Source organism: Aulostomus chinensis, chromosome 16 (assembly GCF_037954235.1).
Source record: "Aulostomus chinensis isolate RoL2024-O1b breed Wild chromosome 16, RoL_Achi_v1.0, whole genome shotgun sequence".
NCBI lineage: Eukaryota > Metazoa > Chordata > Actinopteri > Syngnathiformes > Aulostomidae > Aulostomus > Aulostomus chinensis.
In genome coordinates this window covers 4,272,660-4,295,306 of record NC_141335.1, presented here as the reverse complement: position 1 = coordinate 4,295,306, position 22,647 = coordinate 4,272,660, and the positions used below count along the sequence as shown (strand labels likewise).

The 22,647-nt window shown below is 46.4% G+C and overlaps 2 protein-coding genes across 2 annotated transcripts in view; both read left to right on the top strand.

Moving 5' to 3' along the window:
* Positions 1-3,434, top strand: part of abch1 (ATP-binding cassette, sub-family H, member 1) — a 72,326-nt gene extending 68,892 nt beyond the window's left edge. The window contains exon 22 of the transcript XR_015109490.1: positions 3,302-3,434. The gene's annotated coding sequence lies outside the window, so the exon portion shown is untranslated. The remainder of the gene's footprint in view (positions 1-3,301) is intronic.
* A 31-nt stretch (positions 3,435-3,465) lies between these two features.
* peli1b (pellino E3 ubiquitin protein ligase 1b) lies at positions 3,466-22,477 on the top strand. Its single transcript, XM_086180716.1, has 6 exons — positions 3,466-3,599; positions 12,203-12,332; positions 13,317-13,418; positions 15,545-15,742; positions 16,091-16,279; positions 19,830-22,477. Exons 1-6 carry the CDS (start codon positions 3,517-3,519, stop codon positions 20,406-20,408), a joined length of 1,281 nt encoding a protein of 426 aa, XP_086036842.1. The 5' UTR covers positions 3,466-3,516; the 3' UTR covers positions 20,409-22,477.
* The last annotated feature ends 170 nt before the right edge of the window (positions 22,478-22,647 follow it).

Genomic DNA, 22,647 nt, shown 5'->3' with positions numbered 1-22,647 from the left:
CTTATCCTGCTTTAAAGTGTTGCTGTGGTTCAGAGGTGCATCACATGACAGGTGCCGTACTTGTAATTACATGGTTTGGCCACTATGCAAATGTTGCTTCAAAGGTCGGCGGTGTGCCCTCCCGCCAGGGCTTCGTTGAACAGTTGGTACTGGTTGGTCAGAGGAGTGGGAGTGTTTCGCCGTGGTGTTTTCCTGCTGAGCATGACACTGTGCTCACTTTACCGTGCAAGCTAGATCACAAGCCTGGATCCGATCACAGAAAATCATCAAAGCATTATTGTTGCTGGGTTTCCATCCAAATGAAGGCTAAATTATAACCAGATTTAATGCGACTTTCCAACCGCTGCTGTTATGCAAATATTTGTAGTCGAGAGAAACAGCTGGTAGTGCTAATTTTCCAGTCGGGGTCCATTTAAACCATAACAGATGAAGAGGGCACCATGATGAAATAATTAACAGAGCGCCAGTGAAACAGTGAAAAACAAACACAATGGCGTTTGTGTTGTTTCAGGTATTGATTTGCGTAGCGTCCTCTCACCGCTCCAAATTATTTAATGTACTTTTTATTGTACTTGTAGTGGACTTTTTTTTTTTTTTTGTTATTGACATGCAGCTCAACAGAAATTGTATCTTGAGACCCGGCTTGGAGGTTAAAGACAAATGGGAGCGCGCGCTGGGAATGGCAGCGTCATGACTGGGTGACTCAGTTATGTTCCTTGCTATGACAACACTCAATATGCTCACTACCAACATGAAGCACTCGTTAGTCATTGCTCATTACCGCTACACCCTTCCGCTCCAGACTTTTTTGTGTTCCAGGTGGTTTTACACACACACTCTCTCTCACACACACACACACACTCTCAAACACACAAATAGTATGATCAGAGCTTAACGCATTTTATGGATCAGATCATTGCGACATTGATATCAGTTAATACGGATTTGGTTCATCCGCTGAACAGGAGGGTCGTTGATTGATTTATTTGGGGTTTTTTTAGCGGGGTTTTGACGCGGGGGGCGCCACCCACTGTACCTTGACTTGTCTCGACTTGACTGGACAGGCCCGAGCAAAAAAATAGGAATAGTAACTTGGGACTTGGTCCAAATGACTACACGTCTGCTTCGTATACATTCGTCATGGGTTTTTCGGTAAAGTCGTGTCACTTTGGTAGCATTTTGCTTTTACTTATAAGCCTCAGCCACATGTAAAAAAATAAAATAAAATTAAGTAAAACCTACTGGTGAGATTTCAGGATGTTCTAAGATGTCTGGCATTTCCAATGAAGTGTTTTATGTGCAAATAAATAAAAACAAGTAGATGAAAATGGGTTTGAGGGAGTTTTTCAGTGTTTGTCAGACTGTGCAGAGTTGCGCTTCACACACACACTGTGTTCGATCAATTAATGTGATCCCTTTCAAGTACATAAAATAGTGTATTTTTAGTCGGGCACATATACGTTGCACGGTAACTTTCTGAACTCCCACTCAGTCTTGACGAGCCTGATGTTCAGAGCTCTCCCATCCCTGCTCATCATCAAAACACTTAACTCCCAGTGCCTTCTCATATGTGGTTCTGCATTCTCTTAACAGAAAGGCACTCTGGGAATTGTAGGAGAAATATTCTGCTTCATTTGAGGATCACTGCCTGGAAGTATTGATGTTTTTTTTTTTTTTTTTTCTTCCCCTTTCGTTCCTGGCTTTAGTACATTGATATTCAGCCAAGCGGATGGAAGGGAGGTCATGAGTCGAAGTCAAGCTCACGTTGACAGTTTGAGTTCTTCCTCACGAGCTTTTGCCGTGAGGAGCATCCCCTCTTATTGTCTCATCTGTTCTTGTGTATTTAGAAAGCTGTTTGTCAATGATTCAGCCTCTGAGGCCACTATTTACCGCTGACTGTACGAGCAGAATTATTCCCATCGCCAGTCCCACCCCTCTCCATGCAACCCACCTACCAACCAGTCAGCAATTGCTTACACTATGGTGAAAATGTATTTGTTAACTCACTGGATGACCAGGAGACATGTTTGAACAAGCGCTTGGTCAACAACTCCACTTTTCCTTTGTTCTGTAGAAAAACGTAATGGGGCATCCATGTTAGCCGCATCTGTTGAGAAATTGGATTGTGTAATTGTGGAAATTTCACGGTAACAATTATTGTATCTGTTTTAATTGCTAGGTAAACAGTATGAAAAGTGTTGTAGATTACAAAGTCATGGACTTGGAATGCTTTTCTGCTAGTGCATCACATTATTTTTGTGCCGGGTTCAACTTTGCAGATGTCCCTGCCAGGTCTGGCTGAAGTGGTAGGACCAGCACTGTAATCAGGTCTGGCCCGGAGTGATCAAGATGTGGCATTGGTATGGCAGCCGAGGGTTGTAGTTTCCCACTGGCTGCTGTTCTTTCAAAATGAATCCAGGCAAAGTGAAGTACAGTGGGTCAGGAGCGAGGTGAAGCTGCTCCTGCTGCCAGGTGGTGAACGGGGCAACCCGATTAGAGTAAATTTGTGGGTTTGCGGCCTGCGAGAACTAAATGCACCTCACCGAAGCGCTCGCAGCTAAAGCTAAAGCTATGTTGCAATGAATATAAAGCCAAGTACTGCTTACAAATGATCCATTCTTCTTTTTTTGCTGAAGTTTAGAGTCCATCCGTCCCGACGGGATCACCACCTTATCGTGGTGGGGCGGTTTGTGTGTCTCCATGACCCCTAGAGCTATGTCGGCAGGAGTCTAGTACTCCTTGAAGGGACACCCAAGCCGAACAGGTCGAAGGGTAGAGACCAGACAAAGTGTGATCCCACTGGCCCACCAGGTTCGGAGCGGGGCTGAGGGCTAATAACCCTCGCCCGTAAAAACCTCTACTATTACAGAAACAAGAAGCGGACTAAATTCACCCACTACACTGCAGCCACTCTTCACAACAGGAGAGACACTATGATGTACAAGGGCTGAACCCAGCAGGACACCTTGGGCCGTCTACGCCCGACAAACTCCATGAAAATGAGAAACTGGGATGTGTGGACGCTGTACAGGAACGGTAACATTTCGCAAGCAAGGAGCGAAATGACCAGCAGCCCGTAGATCACCGGTGCTTTCCAGTCATCGGTTGTGTGTGGAGTGGGCAATGTCAGGGTTAGCAACAATGACTGATGTCTTGTCCAGATGTCAAACAGTTATCACGAGAAGCTCCGTGCACCACCAGCACGCATAAAACTAAACGTCAAGTTTCTATTTAACCTGACAATTTCCACTTGAGTAAACGCTCTAATCTCTGTGTTAATCCTTCCTTTGTCACTCTACAGGACAAGCGGCGCTGCGAGAGACGGACACATGAAGCATGAGAGGGTGGAGCTGAGGCTCAGCTGACCCTTACCCTTCCTTCTCCTCCTTTCCCTCCGTGCTCCATTCGATCAGCACCTCCCTCCCCTCTCTTTTCCCTTTCCTGTCTCTCCTCACCCTGTTGGATCTTGCCCATCTAGCCTCCCCTCCTCCTTCAAACTTCAATCAGCCGTGCCCGATGTACTCCCCTGAGCAGGAAAACATCTCCACCACCGCCTCCACCAAAGTGCCAGTGAAGTACGGAGAGCTCATTGTGCTGGGGTAAGCAGCAGCAGCGCGCTCATGGTTACATCACATCAGATCAAGTAAGATCAGCTTAAATGGCTCGTTTGAGCAAATTGCAAGTCATCCAAGGTGGCTTTAGAGTACAAGAGTGAAGTACAAATACTTCACCAAAAATAATAACAGTGGGTCTAAAGAGGAATTTTCCCATTTGGTTTTTAGTTTGAAAAATGTGCTCATTTATCCTGGTAGAAAATGTCTTCGTACGTTTTGGTAGAGATAAATGTCTCCTCATCACTGACGATGGAGAGGCAATTTGAGCAAAACTGAGGAGGTATGAGTTTAGGGACCAGCACACGACATGAACTCAACATCCACACTCAGACGCAGGACAGTGCCACTAAACAGGGCCTCGGCTCGCTTCCTTTAGAACCCTGGAGCAGCAACCAGAGAACATCTCCAACAAGCCAGTGCTATTCAGGATGCTCCATCAAATTGCTTCCAGGAGAGTCTGAAAGGGTTTCAACGTTCTGCAGATGAGCTCATATGTTTTTCTATACATAAAGCTCACTAAATAGTGAGGAGGAAGTGAATGTGAACAAGTTTGGACACAACAGTAGTCTCTCTCTTCTTATCGAGATTTCTGACTAATGAGAAAAATACTTCACCTGCACGTGTTTGTTTTTTTTGTGGTGATTTTGGACCAGAGTTGAATGTTGTTGTGCGTCCACAAATGAACCAACGGACCTAAAGTAACATTTTGATGCTCAACCTTCAGACTGTGGTTAAATGTGTTGTTTCTGAGGGATCAAGTCTTACTTGGACGTGTGTGTGTGTGTGTGTGTGTGTGTGTGTGTGTGTGTGTGTGTGTGTGTGTGTGTGTTGGCTGAAATCAACAGTATTGGTCATCGCTAGATTTATGAGTCACAGCTGATAAAAGTTGGATGTTTGGATCAAAGTTTGTGGCTGTTCTAGCTCAGTCCTATCAGCTTCCAACATTCTCCATTTGTTTGGGACCACATGAGCTCACTGCGTTTGTGCAGCTGCGATTTAAGAATGAATCCTACCCATGTGAACCTTCTGGTGTGGTTTCTCGTGATGAAGCATGGATTTAAAAGAAAAAAAAGGAAAAAAAGCCTCCCAGTCATAATTGTGACATTATTTTTTTTGCTGTTATTTTTTGCTCCCCTGAATACACACAGTCAGAGCACAAGGCTGACACTTTATACTGTTTATGTGTTCACAAATGCCAACAATGGCACGCGATCATCAACTTGGGAGTTTAAAGTGTAGTCAAAACAGCAGTAGGCATGCTGGTGACAAAGAGAGGAGCAGCTTTTGCTGTGGTAGGAGGGGACGTCCAGGGAGGATTTTAGAATGATCCTTATTGGTAATTAGTCTGCGGGTGTCTTCTAACCAGCTCAGCAGCCACAAAAGCAATGGATGATTCACATAAAAAAAAGAGTTGAAAGACTGTAGTTAAAAGGATGCATGTCTGCCTGTAACAACTGAACGTCACGTTGTTGTCCTGTAAGGAGCCTCTGGGGGGGGAGAAAAAGCCACATTGATTAGAGGAATCGATAATCTTGATGACGTACGATGTTGATTCTCCGACCCCGGGATAATCATTCCCTGATGATTGAAGAAGTGATACTTAAGGTGCCCAATTAGTAGAGACGCACATGTCACCCACTGAGGCTGATATGATGCGTGCGTGTTGGATGGCGCTGGAGGTGGGAGGAGTCAGCCTTGCCACGCCTCGACACAATATGATATGATACACCACAACAGAGTGAGGATTTGAAACCATATAATCAATACAACAACTAACAAATACAGCAATAGAAAAATACTACATTTCTGTTTGTAGGGTCAAGACGAAATCCTGCACGTTGCTTTGTCTGTGAGTCTGAATCCATGCAGCTTCCTTTCCATTTGTGACCCTTTGCCCTTCTACTTCATCGACGCGTCGGGTTGTTCCGTCTCTGCGCCGATGGCAGCAGCGCGTGTTTTCGGGTTGCCTGTCTGTTCTATCAAAAATCTCAGGAACTTCTGGAGGGAAGTTCCTCTTCAAATTTGGCACAAACCTCTAATGGAACTCAAAGATGAACCAAGAAGATTTTGGTGGTCAGAAGTCAACACAATATCAGTAAGACAGTCGCCTAGCAACACCTTGAGAGAATTTCCTCAAATTTGTGCAAAACTTTCCCTGGGGCTGAAGGACAGACTAAATAGTTCCTGGCGGTCAAAGGTCAAAGTGCAGTTCCTCTTGTTACAGCTTGTCTTGCAATGAATGTCAGAATTTCTTGAAGACAAGGGATTGACAACAACGCTTGATACGTTAGAAGATGGGATATCGATGATGACAGCGGACCGTCGTCTGAAAGACCTTTAGCCTTCCCCAGAGATTTGTTTTGAATCAGGTCCACATACTCAGCATGTAGGAAAAACCCTCCACCACACCCTGCTTCTTCAAGACAAAGCTCACGCGTGCGCACACACACACACACACACACACTTTCTCCAATAACAACTGTCTGTAAGGGACTTCCTTTATCTGTCCGTCTCCTGTTTATTCCCCACTGAGGTGTTCCACTCCACTCCCAGACCCAGGCCACTCCACAGAGGAATGTCTCCTTCCATACAAATACACTTACATTCAAACTCCTTCTTGTACAGCGTGGTTTTATATACACACACACACACACACACACATTTTTCACATCTCAGACACATACACACAGATGGTTTCACAGCTGACTCATAGTTTGTTGGTGTGAAGCAGTATTGTCAGGGAGATGACCGTGGAAATTTTCCCTAGTGGAAAAACCATGAGCAGTAAACGCTGTTCTCTGCCTTTACAAGGTAGAATCCTGGTTTTCCGCTTTGCTCTGCTCTTTCCGCTGCTACATTTTGATTCTAGGTCAGGCCACCATTTTTAAAAGGTCAGTAGAGGCATTTGCTGCTGCGTGACACGAGCAGTTAGACATCGTACTGAAATAAAGCTGCTAGTCAAAGCTTCAGTCTGCATGATAGTGCTGGAAAGGTTTTGTGTGGCCTCAGTGGAAGCCTTAGCACTTGAAGTATGTTCTACTCCCCCCAACCTCTAACAGGGACTTGAATCCTCAAACAGTGGAACAACCTAAGGAACTCAAGAGCCTGTAATTTCTGAAATATATATATATATATATATATATATATATATATATATATATATATATATATCTCATGAAGGATCTCTTGTCGATTACGGTGAACAGCATAAATTTATCCAGTGTTCAGTTACTGCACGCTGTCAAGCAAAGGGAGGAAGGGAGGGTTTCTGGTTCGATCTCCACTTCCCAGGAGTCCATATCAAAGTGTCTTTGTGCAAGACACTGAAGCCCTAATTGGTGCTGCTGGAAAAAAAAAATAGAAGGTTACCATGACAGAAATCCAAACAAACATCAGCCTGTCCCAACCAAATCACTGGAAACAAGTGCAGAACCAAAGCTCAAACTAGGTCGAAGATGTATTGCACTCAATCACATGCAGAATGTGATTGAAACTGGACGTGTGATTTACGGATGCCTCTCCTGTCCTCACACTCAGTCGGAGCTGATGAGTTGTGGAGGAGAAGGGTCATTTTGTTTCACGCCAAGAATTCTCTAAACAAAGCTGTCATCGCTGAGTCCCACTGATGAGTGAAATGGAAGCCAGAGATAAATGGTTTGGACCATCGCAGTAAACTATTAGGAAGTCAGTATAGAAGCTTTGTCCCGTTTGTGTTCATGCTCAGCCGCTGTAAACTCCACCCGTCTGGTACTCCCAGTGGGCTGAAACAAGCGTTTGTATTTATTTCTGAGTCATGTAAACAGGCTCATAAATGCAAATGGTGAATCCTATCAGTCCAGTGTTGTGTCTGACCCCGTCATTAACCTCTATCCCACATCTGTGAGGCCCAGCGATGGTGACAGCCTGATACTGAGGGATGCTGCAGCGTCTCCGGGGGCCTTCTGTGTACATGTAGGGTGGACATGCATGTGGGTGTGTGACCCCTCCAGATCCATCCTCTCTCGTCTGTACCGGCATCGCACAGGCGCCTCACATTCGTGTGTAAGCTCATGCATTTTTAATGTGTTGAATCTTCACACATGCGGGGTCCTTGAAACACTGGATCTTCTATGTCCTAAAGATTATGGCCGCACAACAAACAGAAACATGAGCAACAACACAATATGGCCAAGTGTAACATTGCTGGAGCTGGAATTTACTGCCTCATGCTGTTTGTGCAATCCTGAATCGCATTGCCTCCTTTTCCATCCATCCATCCATTTTCTTCCACTTATCCTGTTAAGGGTCACCGGGGGTGGAGCCTATCCCAGCAGTCTTTGAGCGAGAGGCGGGGTTCACCCTGGACGGGTCGCCAGTCCATGGCAGGGCCAACACATAGAGACAGACAACCATTCACACTCACAGCCACACCTATGGTCAGTTTAGAGTATTCAGTTAGTCTAGTGATGCCTCCTTCCTGTGGTAAAAATGACCATCGCCACTGATATCATGAGTCAGATCCCACGTATAATAGCTGGCTAATTGTCGACTCTTGTTGTTTATATGCCTCCGTGCTGGCCAAAGCTGGGGGCCAGAGGCATTCTGCTGTCGTCTGTGTGAATGGACGTCCATCCATACGTATAGAAAACAACGTGTCTTCAACATTTAGGGGAATTTCTTCAAAATGTCCACTGGGACTCAGGGATCACCTGGAAAAGAAAATAGTAGGGCAAAGGCCAAGGTGGCTATGGAAGTCACATTTTGAGGAACATAAAACCACCAAGCAATGTTTATTTTGGTTTGGTCTTTTTGCATCTCTGGTCTAGATTCTGACATGAGATAAAAGACCGAAGATCGATGGTAAACTGAGAAAATACGACACACATATTTGATGTCCTGTCATATTTCCATCGACTAATTTAGGCACTGTGCATTTTCAAAGAAAAAACACATTTTTATACCTGTGGCAGCTTCTACCTTCGGTTTAATAACCTTGTAATGCTAACAAATGTAAACAGAGACGCGCTGAGTGACTCAGCCGTAGCCTGCAATTACCCACACAGCCTGTGCTTATGTTTTTATAGGTTTATTGGTTTAAATGGTGGCTTGTTGCTGCACTCTGGGCTTTACTTTACGAGAGTTTGGAGGGAACACTCACACATACAAGCTTGTTGCTAATTGTGGGAACAGTAGAGTATACACACACACACACACACACACACAAATATTGTAAACTTGCTCTTACGTCTGGTTCTTCCTGTCCCGTTTATGAATACACAAACACACACACACACACACACACACACTCTTGCCTTTCTGCCATTATTGGTAATATTTGGATGCATGTACGCACATGCACACCACCCATGGGAACCCGAGGTTTAACTGCCAGAAATGCTTTGAGCTTTCCTCAGCAGATTGCCCTGCCCTCTCTCCGGATACGGGCTAAACTTCACCATGGTTACGTACTTGCCATGGTTACTCTTCCCAAACGTTGCTGTGGCTCTGTTCTCTCACCATGGTTACTCATAAACCCTCCCAGCGTTGTTTGATCCCACTGGATCTGTTCTCTCACCGGTCAGACAGAGACGTTTAACTGGAGGCAGGCTCCTTCAGAACCTGTCCCAGTAATATGACTGGGTTCGCTTCAAGGATCCGTGTGTCTCAGAGACAGGTTCCAGCTGTCCTGGGGTCCTGTACGGGACAGTTAGTGCTGCTGCGTGTGTGTGGAAATGCAGGGCCAAGTATACAGTTGATGCATTTTCTCCTCTTTTTCATGTTGGCTCCTTCAAAGCATGCGACATCACACATGAACACATTTGTAGAAAACAATGAACCCCTTGATTTCTGTGCGGGCGCTCGCCTGCGGCTGGAACTCTTTCTTCCGATTTTTAAAAGTGTCGCCGAATCCAGTCGGTGGAAAGGTTTGTCACAAGTTTATCTCTTGTGAAAATCTTCTCAAACTTCTGGATCTTTCAACAAGTGCTTCACAAGTTTCCCACAGAGTTTCAACACACTTTCAAGCTGCTTGGATGCAACATTCAGAAGCAGCGATCCTCATGTGCCATGTGACTGCGTGTATTACAGCTGAGTTTACACGGTCAGCAAGAGGAGCTTTTTTAGAACTGGTCAGTTTGGTGATATTTTCCATTAGACCACTGCAAAAAGAGAGAAAGAAAGAAAAGCGCTTCTCCGTGCCAGCTCAGCTCGCTCTATGTGGCCGAGCGACCTTTCTTTGATCTTCCTGTTTAGATCGATTGAAAATAAACCACAATAGCTGGAGCGTTCATTCTTCTTGCAGCCGCAGGCTTCTGTCTTCCACTTCATCATGTTATTCTGTAAATGTAAATGTGCCGAGCCAAACGTGGGAAAACCACCAGCCTCCCTCTGCCAGCTTTGACTTTGGGGCTGAGTCGCTCCAGGGCTGGGACATCTGAATGAGCATATTTGTGTATCTCAAAGGCTAAAAAAGGTGCATCGTTGGAGGAAAAAGAACAGAATTATTTGTATCCATACGTGCGATAACAATAACATGTCTTCATATGTTCATAAAGAGGTAGAATCTCCACCTATGTAGTTCGTTATTATAATCCTTTTTTTTTTTATTCAGTTCATTTTACTGTGATAAACATGGTGGAACTAGATTTTTTTGTTGTTGACAGTGTTTTCTGATTCGTTGGAGGGCTTAAGAATTCATTTTAAACATGGCACCATTTATGTTTTGACAGTGTATGCAAATAGGGGGCTTATTCAATGACATCACCAGTTGTGAAACACAGAAATGATGTCGATTGAAGGTTATGGACAAAACCAGCTCACTTAGAGGCTGCAGAGTCGGTTGGTCGGGAGATGAAGTGGGTTTGTCAGTTTTGGATTTGCAAGAATGTTCTTTCACATCTCCTATTCGTTTATTTAATTGATGATTGAATGTGATGATTTCTTTGGGTTCAGTAAAAACTGACTTTGGAGGAGTAGCGGCGGTGCACAGTTGAGGGGGGAACAAAGAGATGAACGTGTGCGATTTGAAAATGGCTGTACGCCATATTGTGATTTAGGTTAAATTTTTGGTGAAAGAAAAAAAAAAAAAAGTGGCGCACCGGCCGCAGCCTACCAAGAACCCAGGTGTAGTAAAGAACATAACCTCAGAGGGAGATGCACACATTCATACCTGGAAACTTCTCGTACCACACAATTAGTATTTTATGATGACACATTCTGCCACATGACTTACTGTGATTAAAAAAACAACAACTTTTGATCAGCTGTGCTGTCCTATCTCAATAATCTCAATTATGAATAACATACAGATAATTTCTCCAGAGGTACCAAGGCGTGGTAACACACTGGATGAAGTCAGTCCTCACACACTCAGCCTTTTATTGCTTCTAAGTGAACACACACACACACACACACACGCACAAATGCATACATACAAACATACCAGTCACATACAGAAATGTAGGCGGAGATGATGAATGTATTCTCAGTGTTTTCCTCCTGAAGGATATTAACACTCACACGCACACACACACACACACAACAGCACAATCGCGGTGTTGTTGGGAGTCTTGCTGGAGACTCCGGTCTGTCAGTGGGAACGCCTCTGTTTATTCTCCTCTCCTCAGCCATGCATCAGCCTAAATGGTCTCTCTGTGTGTGTGTTTGTTTTCTCAGCCCTGTTGGCCGTACGTTTGAGGGCTTTGTTGTTTGCGGGGATATGACCTGCTTTTGTATAGAGGCATGTATGAAAAGTATAGGCTACTATTTGTGTGAGTCTACTTTCTTAGTGAGGGTAAGTTTGAGTTGCTTTTAGAAAAGGGTTTCGTCTCAGTTTAGGTTCAAGCTTGTGGTCAGGCTAAAGGAACAAGAGGTAGAAGAAAGAACCAGGTAGTTACTCATATTCTGCACTCCAGACCAACAGGGGGCAGCATCGTTCCAGGAACCTTGGGTGCTCTCCCCTTAAGTAAGTGACAAGGAAATGCTAACTTCCTTTTGGAGCCCTGCTTCCTTGCCCTGTTGCGGTTCTCCCCATGATTCCACCGCCACTCTCAGTTTTATTTCCTGAGCCGCTCACAGACCCACAAGTTACACCAGTAGTCGCAACACGCTCTTCTTTTGTTGTGTAGTGGCGGTTGGAAGACGGCTTTTATGCGCATTATTTCCACCTGCAGCTGTTGCAAGAGCTATTTTAGTAAGAAAAGAATATAATCTTATCAAATACTCAATTTCTGTCACGAATTACGAAACGAAATCAAGGAACTCGCACTTTGATGGCATTTGTGTATGTATCATAAAAGTGGAGAACATTGTACCTTCCTGATCAGACTCCAGTAAACCGCTCAGCCTGCTCCCAGCCTTCACCTGCGGGTCTTGACCAGCTGGAGTGTGTGTGTGTGTGTGTGTGTGTGTGTGTGAGACAGAGAGTGGTGGTAGGGGTTAAGGAAGGAGTGCACCAAAATGCCTCAAGCATTTTCCACAATGACTGTTTTTCCAGTGTATTATACAGCTGCTCAGACTATAATGCCCTATTGTTTTGCTTGTGTCTCTGTGCGTGTGTGTGCGTGTGTGTGTGTGTGTGTGTGCATGTGCGCGCGTGTGTACGTGTTTAGGTACAATGGCTCTCTGCCCAACGGGGACCGAGGCAGACGCAAAAGCCGGTTTGCGCTTTGTAAAAGACCGAAGGCAAACGGAGTGAAACCCAGCACAGTTCACGTCGCCTGCTCTCCACAGGCAGCCAAGGTGACACGCACACACGCACGCGCACACACACACGCATGCACGCATGCACAAAGACACACAATATGGTATCATTTAGTCATTTCAAGGACCACAAACTATCGTCACCAAAACCCTGCCCATCAGCTGTTTTTCTTTTCCTTAACTGTCTATGTTGTGTTTGAGCATTGTAGAGTTTATACAGTAAAAAAAAAAATTCAAAACCTATTGGATATGATACATATGCACAAGTTAGAAAATAGAAATTGCAGCTCTTTGTTGGGGAGTGAATTTTTTTGTTATTAGAGTAAATACACACAGTTCACAAACCATCAGACTCACAGGGAAACGACCCCTCCAGCACGCCGCTCCTCCGAGGTTTGAGGGGCATTTGAACAATGTCTCTTGCACCGCTCTTAACTGGAACACACTCGGTGTTTATAGGAGAAACAAATGTGAATGGTTCAGTTGTCAGTAACGGAGCGTTTTCTAGCAACCTGGGAAGCACATGCGTGTTTCCATCATCAGTTATAAGGAGACCCTCCAAAATCTTTCAAATGAACAAGGGGATTGCAAGGTGTGTGTGTGTGTGTGTGTGTGTGTGTGTGTGGGAGGACCTTTGCTTTTTCATTTAACATCTGCACTTAATACATTTTCTGTGGACACACTTCTTCACTCTCTCTCCCTCTCTAACACAGACGCGCGCACACACTCAGGGGCTAGGATTTAGGTAATTTAAAGAGTCTGTTAGAGTGATTGTCCCTCCAGGTCCGGTGGGTGGTCCTGACTGAGTGAAAAGATGTTGAAGCTTTGTTAAGTCCAGAAAGCGGCTTTAGAACAGAACCCATCACCCTCCCTTTGTCCATCTGTTGTGCTCCGTGAGCATCAGTGAAAGGATTTTTGTGTGAAAGCATCTTCAGGTTCTTTCCAAATCTCATTTTTCACCTTAAAGTCGTTACTTTTTCTTCTCTGTTCTGATCGGCTTTTTTTTTTTTTTCCCCCCTCCAGGCCATAAGCAACAAAGACCAGCACAGCATCTCGTATACTTTATCTCGAGCCCAGACGGTGGTGGTGGAGTACACCCATGACAGCAATACAGACATGTTCCAGGTAACAAACTTGAAGGTTTGGTATCCATGGCAACAGTTGGTTTGGACACCTGATTTAGGAAATGCAGTTCCTAAATCAAGATGGGAAAAGTGTATTAGACAAGTTTCCTAACCTCCCAAAACCTGAAATAAACTCCTAACTTACTGCTGAAAGAACCCACCACATTTTTGGGAAATACACTTATTTGCCATTCTTCCTAGAGCCAGACAAGAACTCTGTGTGTGTGTGTGTGTGTGTGTGTGTGTGTGTGTGTGTGTGTGTGTGTGAGACACCAGTTGGCCGCTAGTTAGCTTAGCACAATGAATAATAGCGGGAGGGGAATGTTGGCATACTTCTGTCAAATGCCATCAAATCCTTTTTTTCCTCCAGAATGGTCTGTGCCTTTACTAATAGCACCAGGCTTGTGCGTAACATTTGCTGTTGGAGAACGAGTCCATGAACCACACGGGTCTCTCCCTCTGAGAACCTAACGGGGTTGCAAAAGAACCGAATGAAACAGGACGAGGTGAGGAAAGTAGAGCTGATTCTTAGGTAACAGACATAAAAGTTGGTAGTTGATGTTGCACTAGAAAGGATGTCGCGCAAAGAGAAGACTAGATTTCTGAAGTCAGATTCTGGAAGTGATGTCAGGGAAGCAACTATCCTGAGATCTTATATAAAAGTGTTTTAAAGTCACCTTGCCTGATTATAGTATTAACGCTCTGGTGGGGGCGGGGGTTTTGGGGGGGCTGGTACAGTGGCTGTCAAGGGCAGCAAGGCGTCAATCATCATTGTTCCGTCCTGCAGTTTATTATAGGTTTTAGAGAAGTTCAGTCCAAGGTTTCTTTTTTTCAGCTTGAACAAAATAGAAAGTACGAAGTGTGTCTGTTTCTTTCTTTTTGCTCTGTCAGCTGGTTTGTTACCGGGTCACATGTTGACTCCGTCAGTTCTCCTCCTGTTCCTCCTGCCCTGCATCCACCATGTTGTAGGCTGCTAGTCTGCATTGTGTTGAACCAACCGAAGGCTCTAACAGAGACGGGGGCTCGGTCACTGAGACGAGCGGCTGTGGAACTCATACGCTGGTCCTGGGTTCAGATGCCTGCAGGTGTCTGTGCCAAACGGCTCCTCCGCCGCTTGACCACATCCACAGCTGAATTGCCCCACAACTAAAAAAAGTTGCGGATTAGCTGAAAGGTTAAATTAGCATAATGGCACATGTCAGATGTGATTTGTTAATGTAACTCAGACTACAAACAGAACCTGCAGATTCCTTATTCATATGCCATTATCTGTTTATAGAGATTACATTAGAAGTTAATGCGCCTTTATGAAACTACAAGTCCGTCCCTCATTTCTCTGATTGAATTAGTCCATCTGAAGTCCACAAATGATGTTTTTGAATGTTTTGTTTCCTCCAACGAGCGCTCAGGTTATGCGGTTTGTGTGCCAGCAAACAAAACCTGAAGTCACACAGCTTCTCAGAGAATGTTTGTGACACCGGAGATACAGTTCAGCATTTGTGTGAGTCTTTGAGGGCGAGAGTAGAGGTTAAGAACAGGAGAGGAAATGAAAGTAAAACCGCACAAGAGAAAATGCATTGATGCAAAGGAGTCGCGGGTGAAAGTGAGAGAGACGAAGCTGAAGAAAGGGAACGCCATGCCACCCTTGTTTTTCTCACAATTTCAGAACTTGTCAGTGTCAGAAAACTCCGAGGTCAGCCGTGCGAACCATTTCCTGTTTAGCTTGTTGTTGCCAAGCAGCCCAAACAACAGGAATTCTGAGGCTCTTAAGTCATAATTAGTCATGTCATGGATTAAAGGCCGATTTTGCTGGTAGGAGGCCGTGGTGTGATGTGTGGAATAATGCTGTCTGCTGCAGTGCACCTGATCAGGCGCCAGTCCTTGATTGTATCTTAAATGTAGCCCAGGACTCTCTACTTCTACCTTGATTTTTTCCCCAGGTTTTCCAGGGTGCCCAAGAGGGCAGAGATACAGAAAGCTTCAGACAGATTTATGATGGTGCAATCCAACAGAAGTGCAGGGAACCGCTGGAAGGACATCAGTTTCAGCATTCAAGATTGCAGCGCTTTTAAATCCTGAATGCTGTTAGACCTCATCTCTTTCTCTAACTCTCTCTCTCCCCAACAGATTGGTCGGTCGACAGAGAGTCCCATAGACTTCGTGGTGACGGACACGGTGGCGGGCAGCCAGAGTAACGCCGACACCCAGTCAGTTCAGAGCACCATCTCACGCTTCGCCTGCCGCATCATGTGCCAGCGCACGCCGCCTTACACCGCACGCATCTATGCAGCAGGCTTCGACTCCTCCAAGAACATCTTCCTTGGGGTGAGCCGGGTTTCTGCTCTGGATCTGTGTGGGCGAGTGAGAGAGAGATAGAGAGTCAAAAGATGTGAAAGTAGAAAGCAGGAGGAAATAAGAGGGTGTGTTCTGGTAATAGGAAGGAGAACACCCGAGTCATGTTTTCTATTACTGTCATATTTATGCTGCTGATTCATCGATGTCGGGAGAGCAGAGGTCCGTCGACCCTGCACTCTCACATACTCCATATTAAAATCTTGTCTCTTTCAACCTCTGACATTCATAAAAACAAAAGCAAATCTAATATGAGAACATCCGACAGCCAGAACGTGACAAACCCTCGGAACTCATCTGATTTGTTTTGGTCGTCCTCAGGAGAAAGCTGCTAAGTGGAAGACGTCTGACGGACAGATGGACGGGCTGACCACCAACGGCGTGCTGGTCATGCATCCGCGGAATGGCTTCACCCAGGACTCTAAGCCAGGCGTCTGGAGGGAGATCTCTGTCTGCGGCAACGTCTTCACCTTGCGAGAAACCCGTTCAGCACAGCAGCGTGGAAAGATGGTGAGAATCAAACCTAGACGTGGACATTTCTTTAAGCGGATGACTTTAAAGCGACGGACTCAGCCGCTAATGAGCTCTCTCTTCCTCTCGCGTGTTTCTCTGCCAGCGACAGGTTCCTAAATAGTTAAGTAACATGAATGGTGTTTGGCTGCAAACACCGATGTTTCCATGCTCGCATTGTGATACGTAAAGCGTTTATAGCCCAGAGACTCCATTACCCACAAGCTCCATGGGCAGGGGGAGGAGAAGCTCAGGTGTTTTCACAGAGGGGAGCCGTGAGAACCGTGGCGTGGTGTTGAATGTGATTTGGGGGAATGTAAATGCAGTTTTGCATTTTGTTTTCATCCGTTTGTCCCGTGACGTCTCAGGAAGACCTGGACTGGATTTCTTCAACTTTGCCACGAACATCAGGTGGCACTCCAGAGTCAACTGACTAGATTTTAGAGGTCAGAGGTCGCTGTCACCTCACATGACCGCAATATCCCGGGAACACTGGGAGAGAATTCCTCTTTCAGAGCGGCCACAAACTATTTATCAGGTGTGATGGATCCTGATGTTGAGAGGCGATGGAGGCGCGGCTGCTTCGCCAAAGATGATTGGCTACTCAACTTCAGCGAGGAGCGAAACAAGCAGACTGCCACGAATGGCTCTGTTACAGCTGCATTACTTCTTTCCTGCCTGCTTCTCTTCGTTTATCCGCCCCTGTGGCTGTCGGTTGATCAAATCCATCAAAACCATGCGGCCGTACGGAGTGGCGGGTGCTTCCAGACCCCTACCACTAATGACCGCGGAGCAGCGGAGGCGCTGAAGCAGCCGACCAGCCGAACTCCCACGCCTCCACTCGCACTGTGTCACTGTCATGCACCAACGCTGTCACTCATGCAGGGGGAGGTCAGTCACAGCTTAACACCACCGGGAGGTTAGCCGGATGCCGTCACCATGGCAACAGGTCCCGCAGTCAAAGCCGTGTGTAACCAGGACCTTGTAAAGGGATCTTGCAGCTGACGTCAGAGGCTTGCAGCCAGTCAGCGCACTCCGCCCCCACGACAGCGTGGCACAGACTGATGTCACACCACACGCCATCAAACTCAGGCCACATCGTGAACAAGACCCACATGGCTGCTGTTATGTGTTGGTTTTAGCACTTAGAGAACGTACGCCCGCCGCCCTGAACAGGGGATCAGGAAGGAGAAACTACTCAGTTAAAATGACAAAATAACAATTGTCAGTATTATTAGAATATTTTATTGTTCATATATTTGTGTAATGATAATATGGTAAATAAATAAAGTATCCTGAACATTAAAGTATTATGAAGCTGTATGATTTATTTTCTCTGTCTGGACTCCAGCGGTCTTCCTCTCCTCCTCCTGCTCGTCCCTCCTCACAGGTGTGTTCAATGACCAGAGTGCTGGCGAGTCCTCCGTAGTTCCAGGTGACGCTGTGATGTGTAGCTGCATTCTGAAGGTTGATGCTGGTTTATTGGCCGCTCTGCAGGTGTAAAGAATCACTCTGTCACTCATAGACGTGTTTCTCTGGAGCTGGAGATGAAAAACACTGTCCATTCGGCTATAAAACACCGTCACTTCAGACAATCGTCTTTGAGCGCGTCACTCCCTCGCGTTAATGTGAGAACAGAGGCTTCATGCTGGACCGTGTTTGTGTGTCCGTCACACAGACAGCCGCTCGTCCTCCTGCTGTCTGAAGTACAGTAGGAGGACAGTAAATGGACACTTACTGTACCAGGTTACATACACGTGATTTACTCACGGGGGCGCTGTTTGAAATATGTTAATGAGCAGATAACTAATTAACGCAAGTTAGCGAGCCCTTTTGACGCATTAATGCCAGGTTGATGTCGTTCTGGTTTATAGCCTAACAAAGATCTGTCTGAATCAGCAGAAGTGGATGTAGTTTAGTGAATCCAAGCTGTCAATCAATCTGTGCTGGTTTATCGACCTCCACGCTGATGACACACGCTCTTGACACGCATGCTCAGCGTCTGAGCCGCCGCCGCCGCTGCTGCTGGGATGAATTTAAGCTGGCGTGCTGCTCAATGATTCCCCTCAGAGTCATCCAGTCACGTGTGTTGATACCGACGTGGATGGAATCGGCGCTGACCGCGGTTGCTTATCGACCATCATATCGGTTTCACCGCAGCAGCCTGGACTCACGACCGGCAGCTGCATGTTGGTGACACACTGGTTTTACCGGGGCACATGGGAGTGTGGACCCTCTCCGTGAAGTCTCTGTGTCAGAGGGGTCAAGGGTCGTCACTCTGTAGCACTGATGACTCTGTTCACCAACCAAAGTTTAAATCTAAAAAAGCTGTAGTTTAAATTTGCGTTTTTGTGTTAACAATCATGATAACCAGTCTTTTGTGTGTTTCCTAACCTACGAACCATCAAGTAGACTCATTCATTTATGACATCACAGTATGAACACAGTAATTGCTCTGACTTCCACTCTGCTGTGCGGCACTAATTAAAATGCTAGTGGGGTGTGTGTGGGGGGGGGGGGGGTGTGGGGGGGGGGTCTGTTCCTGGTCTGATCTCTGGTTGGGGTCACATGGACTCAGTGACCTTTCACAAGATAACTGAAGGTTAGAACTGTCACCAGTTGCCTGCAGCCGTTTTTGCGCGTGCGTGTGTGTGTGTGTGTGTGTGTGTGTGTTTGTGTGTGTGTGTGTGTGTGTGTTTGCCTCCAGACTCAAGTGACCTCAACATTAGGGCAGTGATCTCACCGCAGCCCCTCCCCTTCACCATGCATCACTGTTAAAAATAGTCGATTATGTCTCTGAGTCTCCTCCCACTAGTTGTCACGCTGATCGCGCACGCTGGAATTTCCCAGCGATCTTTGTACAAACCAAATGTTCCTGCAATGTTCTCTCCTGTTCTTTAGCTGTCCTCACGCCATCCAGCTGATGCTTCTCTCTCTCTCTCTCTCTCTCTCTCTCTCACACACACATCTGGCTGAGGGACACATAGGAATGACTAACTAACAGTGCCACCTACCGCCGTCAGAGGAGTACTACACCCTCACCTCTAAACCGAGATGATTTTTTTTTGGGGGGGGGGGGGGTGCAGGAGTCTTACCCAGGATGCATTGGGTGGGACATGAGGTCACACATGTCTGAGAGGCTGGAATCGGTTTTATGTAAGTTATAAAAGCAGAAGAGCGTTCATCAGTGGTCTCGGGCCATGACGTCATGGGCAGTGCTGTTACTTGATTAGTTGGTCGCTTCACTGCTTTTGGAGACGTTTGAGGGCACCGCAGTCACCTGGACGGCCATGGTGAGTGGTTTCTAGGTCAGAAACTCCACCAGTCAGAAGTCTAGAAGATGCTACTGGTGTCAGTGGCTGGCCCAGTCCTGGTGGGTCAGGACCATTGACAGGTTGCCAGACATTTATGGTCCCAGTTGGCCTCCAGTCCTTTGTTTGTTTCGTTTGTCATGACTGTTTGTTTTCTTGATGAGCTGAAATAACATCGATGACCTCTGACCTTTGACCTCTCCGGCCTGGTAACCTAATGTGTCATCCTCTCTCCTCAGGTGGAGATGGAGAGCCAGGAGCTGGTCGACGGGTCCCTCATCGACCTCTGTGGAGCGACCCTCTTGTGGCGTACAGCTGAGGGTCTGTCCCGCACTCCCACCCTCAAACACCTGGAGGCGCTGCGGCTGGAGATCAACGCCGCTCGCCCTCAGTGTCCCGTGGGCTTCAACACACTGGCCTTCCCCTCGATGCGGCGCAAAGACACCCCGGACGAGAAGCAGCCCTGGGTCTACCTCCAGTGTGGCCACGTGCACGGCTACCACAACTGGGGCAACCACCGCGAGGAGAGGGAAGGCCGCGAGGGCCGCCTCAGGGAGTGTCCCATGTGCCGGGCAAAGGGGCCCTACGTGCCGCTGTGGCTGGGCTGCGAGTCAGGCTTCTATGTGGACGCAGCTCCGCCTACTCATGCCTTCAACCCCTGTGGCCATGTTTGTTCTGAGAAGACGGCGGCCTTCTGGAGTCAGATCCCGCTGCCTCACGGTACACACACCTTCCACGCCGCGTGTCCCTTCTGTGCTCAGCAGCTGACTGGCGAGCAGGGCTTCGTCAGACTCATCTTCCAGGGGCCCCTCGACTAGCGAGGGGAGGGGGGCCCCCAGCGTCCTTTGGGGGCAGCAGAGCGGGGAGTTTTTTGTTTGGACCCTGATCTGCCAGCCCAGATGTGTCTCTTTCCTCTGCAGTTGAAATCTGAACTTTTTTCTGGACTTTTTGTCTCTCTCATTTTTAAGTGACCTTTGTATTGCTTTTACATGAATGACGACAAAGATTTCTATATTTTCACGTGAAACCAGAGACACAGAAACCAAACAAAGAACACTGCTGGCTAAAGTTTTGTGATTGTTCCTCAGAAAGAACTGTCAACTACAGTATTTATCTAAAGTACTAACACGCCGCGGCGCAAAGCTGTGGTTTTATTCATGTTTATTGTCGCAATATACATCAGCTAATTTAAACAAAGATGTTTATTTATGACCCACAAAGCGTCGCTTCATCTTTAACTGTCAGATATGCCTAAACGTCAGTACTATTTAGCATTTTGATTTGAAATCACAGTATATTGTTAACCAGATATAAAGTTCTAGGTGTGTTCTGGGGGGGGGGGGGGGGTCTTTCCCCCACGCTCGGATCTGTTTGACGTATTTCTGCATCCTGTCCTCGGGCGTTTCACTTCCTCTCACCTGTGCGTGTCAGCTGGATTCTCTCATCAGGCCTTCTCACATTCAGAGCAATAGTTTCAGAAACAACCTGGAGCATCATGGGAGTCTTTGAGGCGTCCGCCTGACTGGCTGCTCCCTCCCTTTAATGTTTGAGTATGAGCGCGCGCGTGTGTGTGTGTGTGTGTGTGTGAGAATCTGATCACAGATTAGCCGCCGCTATGTAGCATCACGTAGACACACACGATTTAATTTTTAGATTTGAGCAGAAACGGACTCAGAACAACTCAGAAGCTCACGGTACTGAAACGAGACCCCGGACAGGCGCAGCGGCGGCGGCCATGATGGCGTGGTCCGTGATGCTGGTGGTCACAGTACTCTCATCAGTATTAATCTATCAAAGCGTCTGGAAACATGACGTTGGTGTTTAAGCGGGTGTTGAATGTCGTGTTTCAAATGATGGTCTGCTTTTTTTTTTTCCTGGGAAAGTTCAGGATTTGTTCGTCTATGAAAAGATCAAAATCCACAGAGTTTGGACGTGAATACGAGCCGAAGTACTAAAGATGATAAGAGCTTGTTTCTCTCTCAGGGACAAACTCTCAAGACTGTTTGGAACTATCATGTGCAACACAAACATGAAACACATTCAGTCCTCGTCTGCTTTCAACAGAAGTGCGTGGTTTTTGTTAATTATGAATATGGAAGTCCTCGGTACGTTGCATCCTGATGTGGAACTCGCTGCAGCAGCCGCTCATCCTCACAGCAGGTAACTGCGGTTGGGCCAGACAGCTGAAGGTGTTTCAGTTTTTCTTGCTCACTTGTTTCAGGAGGCTCCGCCCATCGGATGACGTTGAAGATTTATTCATACAAACACAACGCGAGGCCTCGTCTCTTTAATCTGAGCTGCAAATGTTTCCTCAGTGTTGTGTGTTTGTGTGCTCATCGTTAATGTCGAGGGTATCAGTGCAGAGACGGCAGGTATACACACACACACACGTTCACACCAATGTGGTTCAGCTGCTTTACACACACTCATTCTGTAGGAACAGAACAAAAAGACTTCCAATGTGATTCTTCTGATTTAGGTGTGTGTGTTGTAATTTATGTCTTCATGACTGTTTGTGTAGTTTTCAGTTGGTTTGTTTCACATCTTAGATAATTTACATCAGAGCTCCGACAACAACTCACCTCAGGGAGAAATACAATGACCTGTCAATCATACACACACACACACACACACACACACACACACACACAGCTAAGGTTCCTCTCCATCCTCCTCCTCCTCCACTCGTCTGTGTGGATGAAGTGTGTCTGTCACTAAGGGCTTCACTGCGTCCCTCCACCCTGTTACGTGTCCGTCACGATGTCCCGCTCTTCCTCTTCCTCGTCTTCCTCTCCGGAGGCTTTATGTGCTTGTAAAGGTGAAAGCAACGAATGTTTCCAGCAAACACTTTTTTTGTAACAACTTTAAACAATAAAGTGTAAAAGTCACACAATCGAGCGTGTGAATTTTGTTTCTGAGCTTTGAAAACATCACACTTGATATCAAACAGCAACACTGAACAAGAGGCGTCTCCGTAGGATGAAGGGGATTCGTTAGCTGCTGCATTAGCAAGCCTCTTTACTTCCGGACACACCTTTGTTTGCCTGAGCTGCTGCT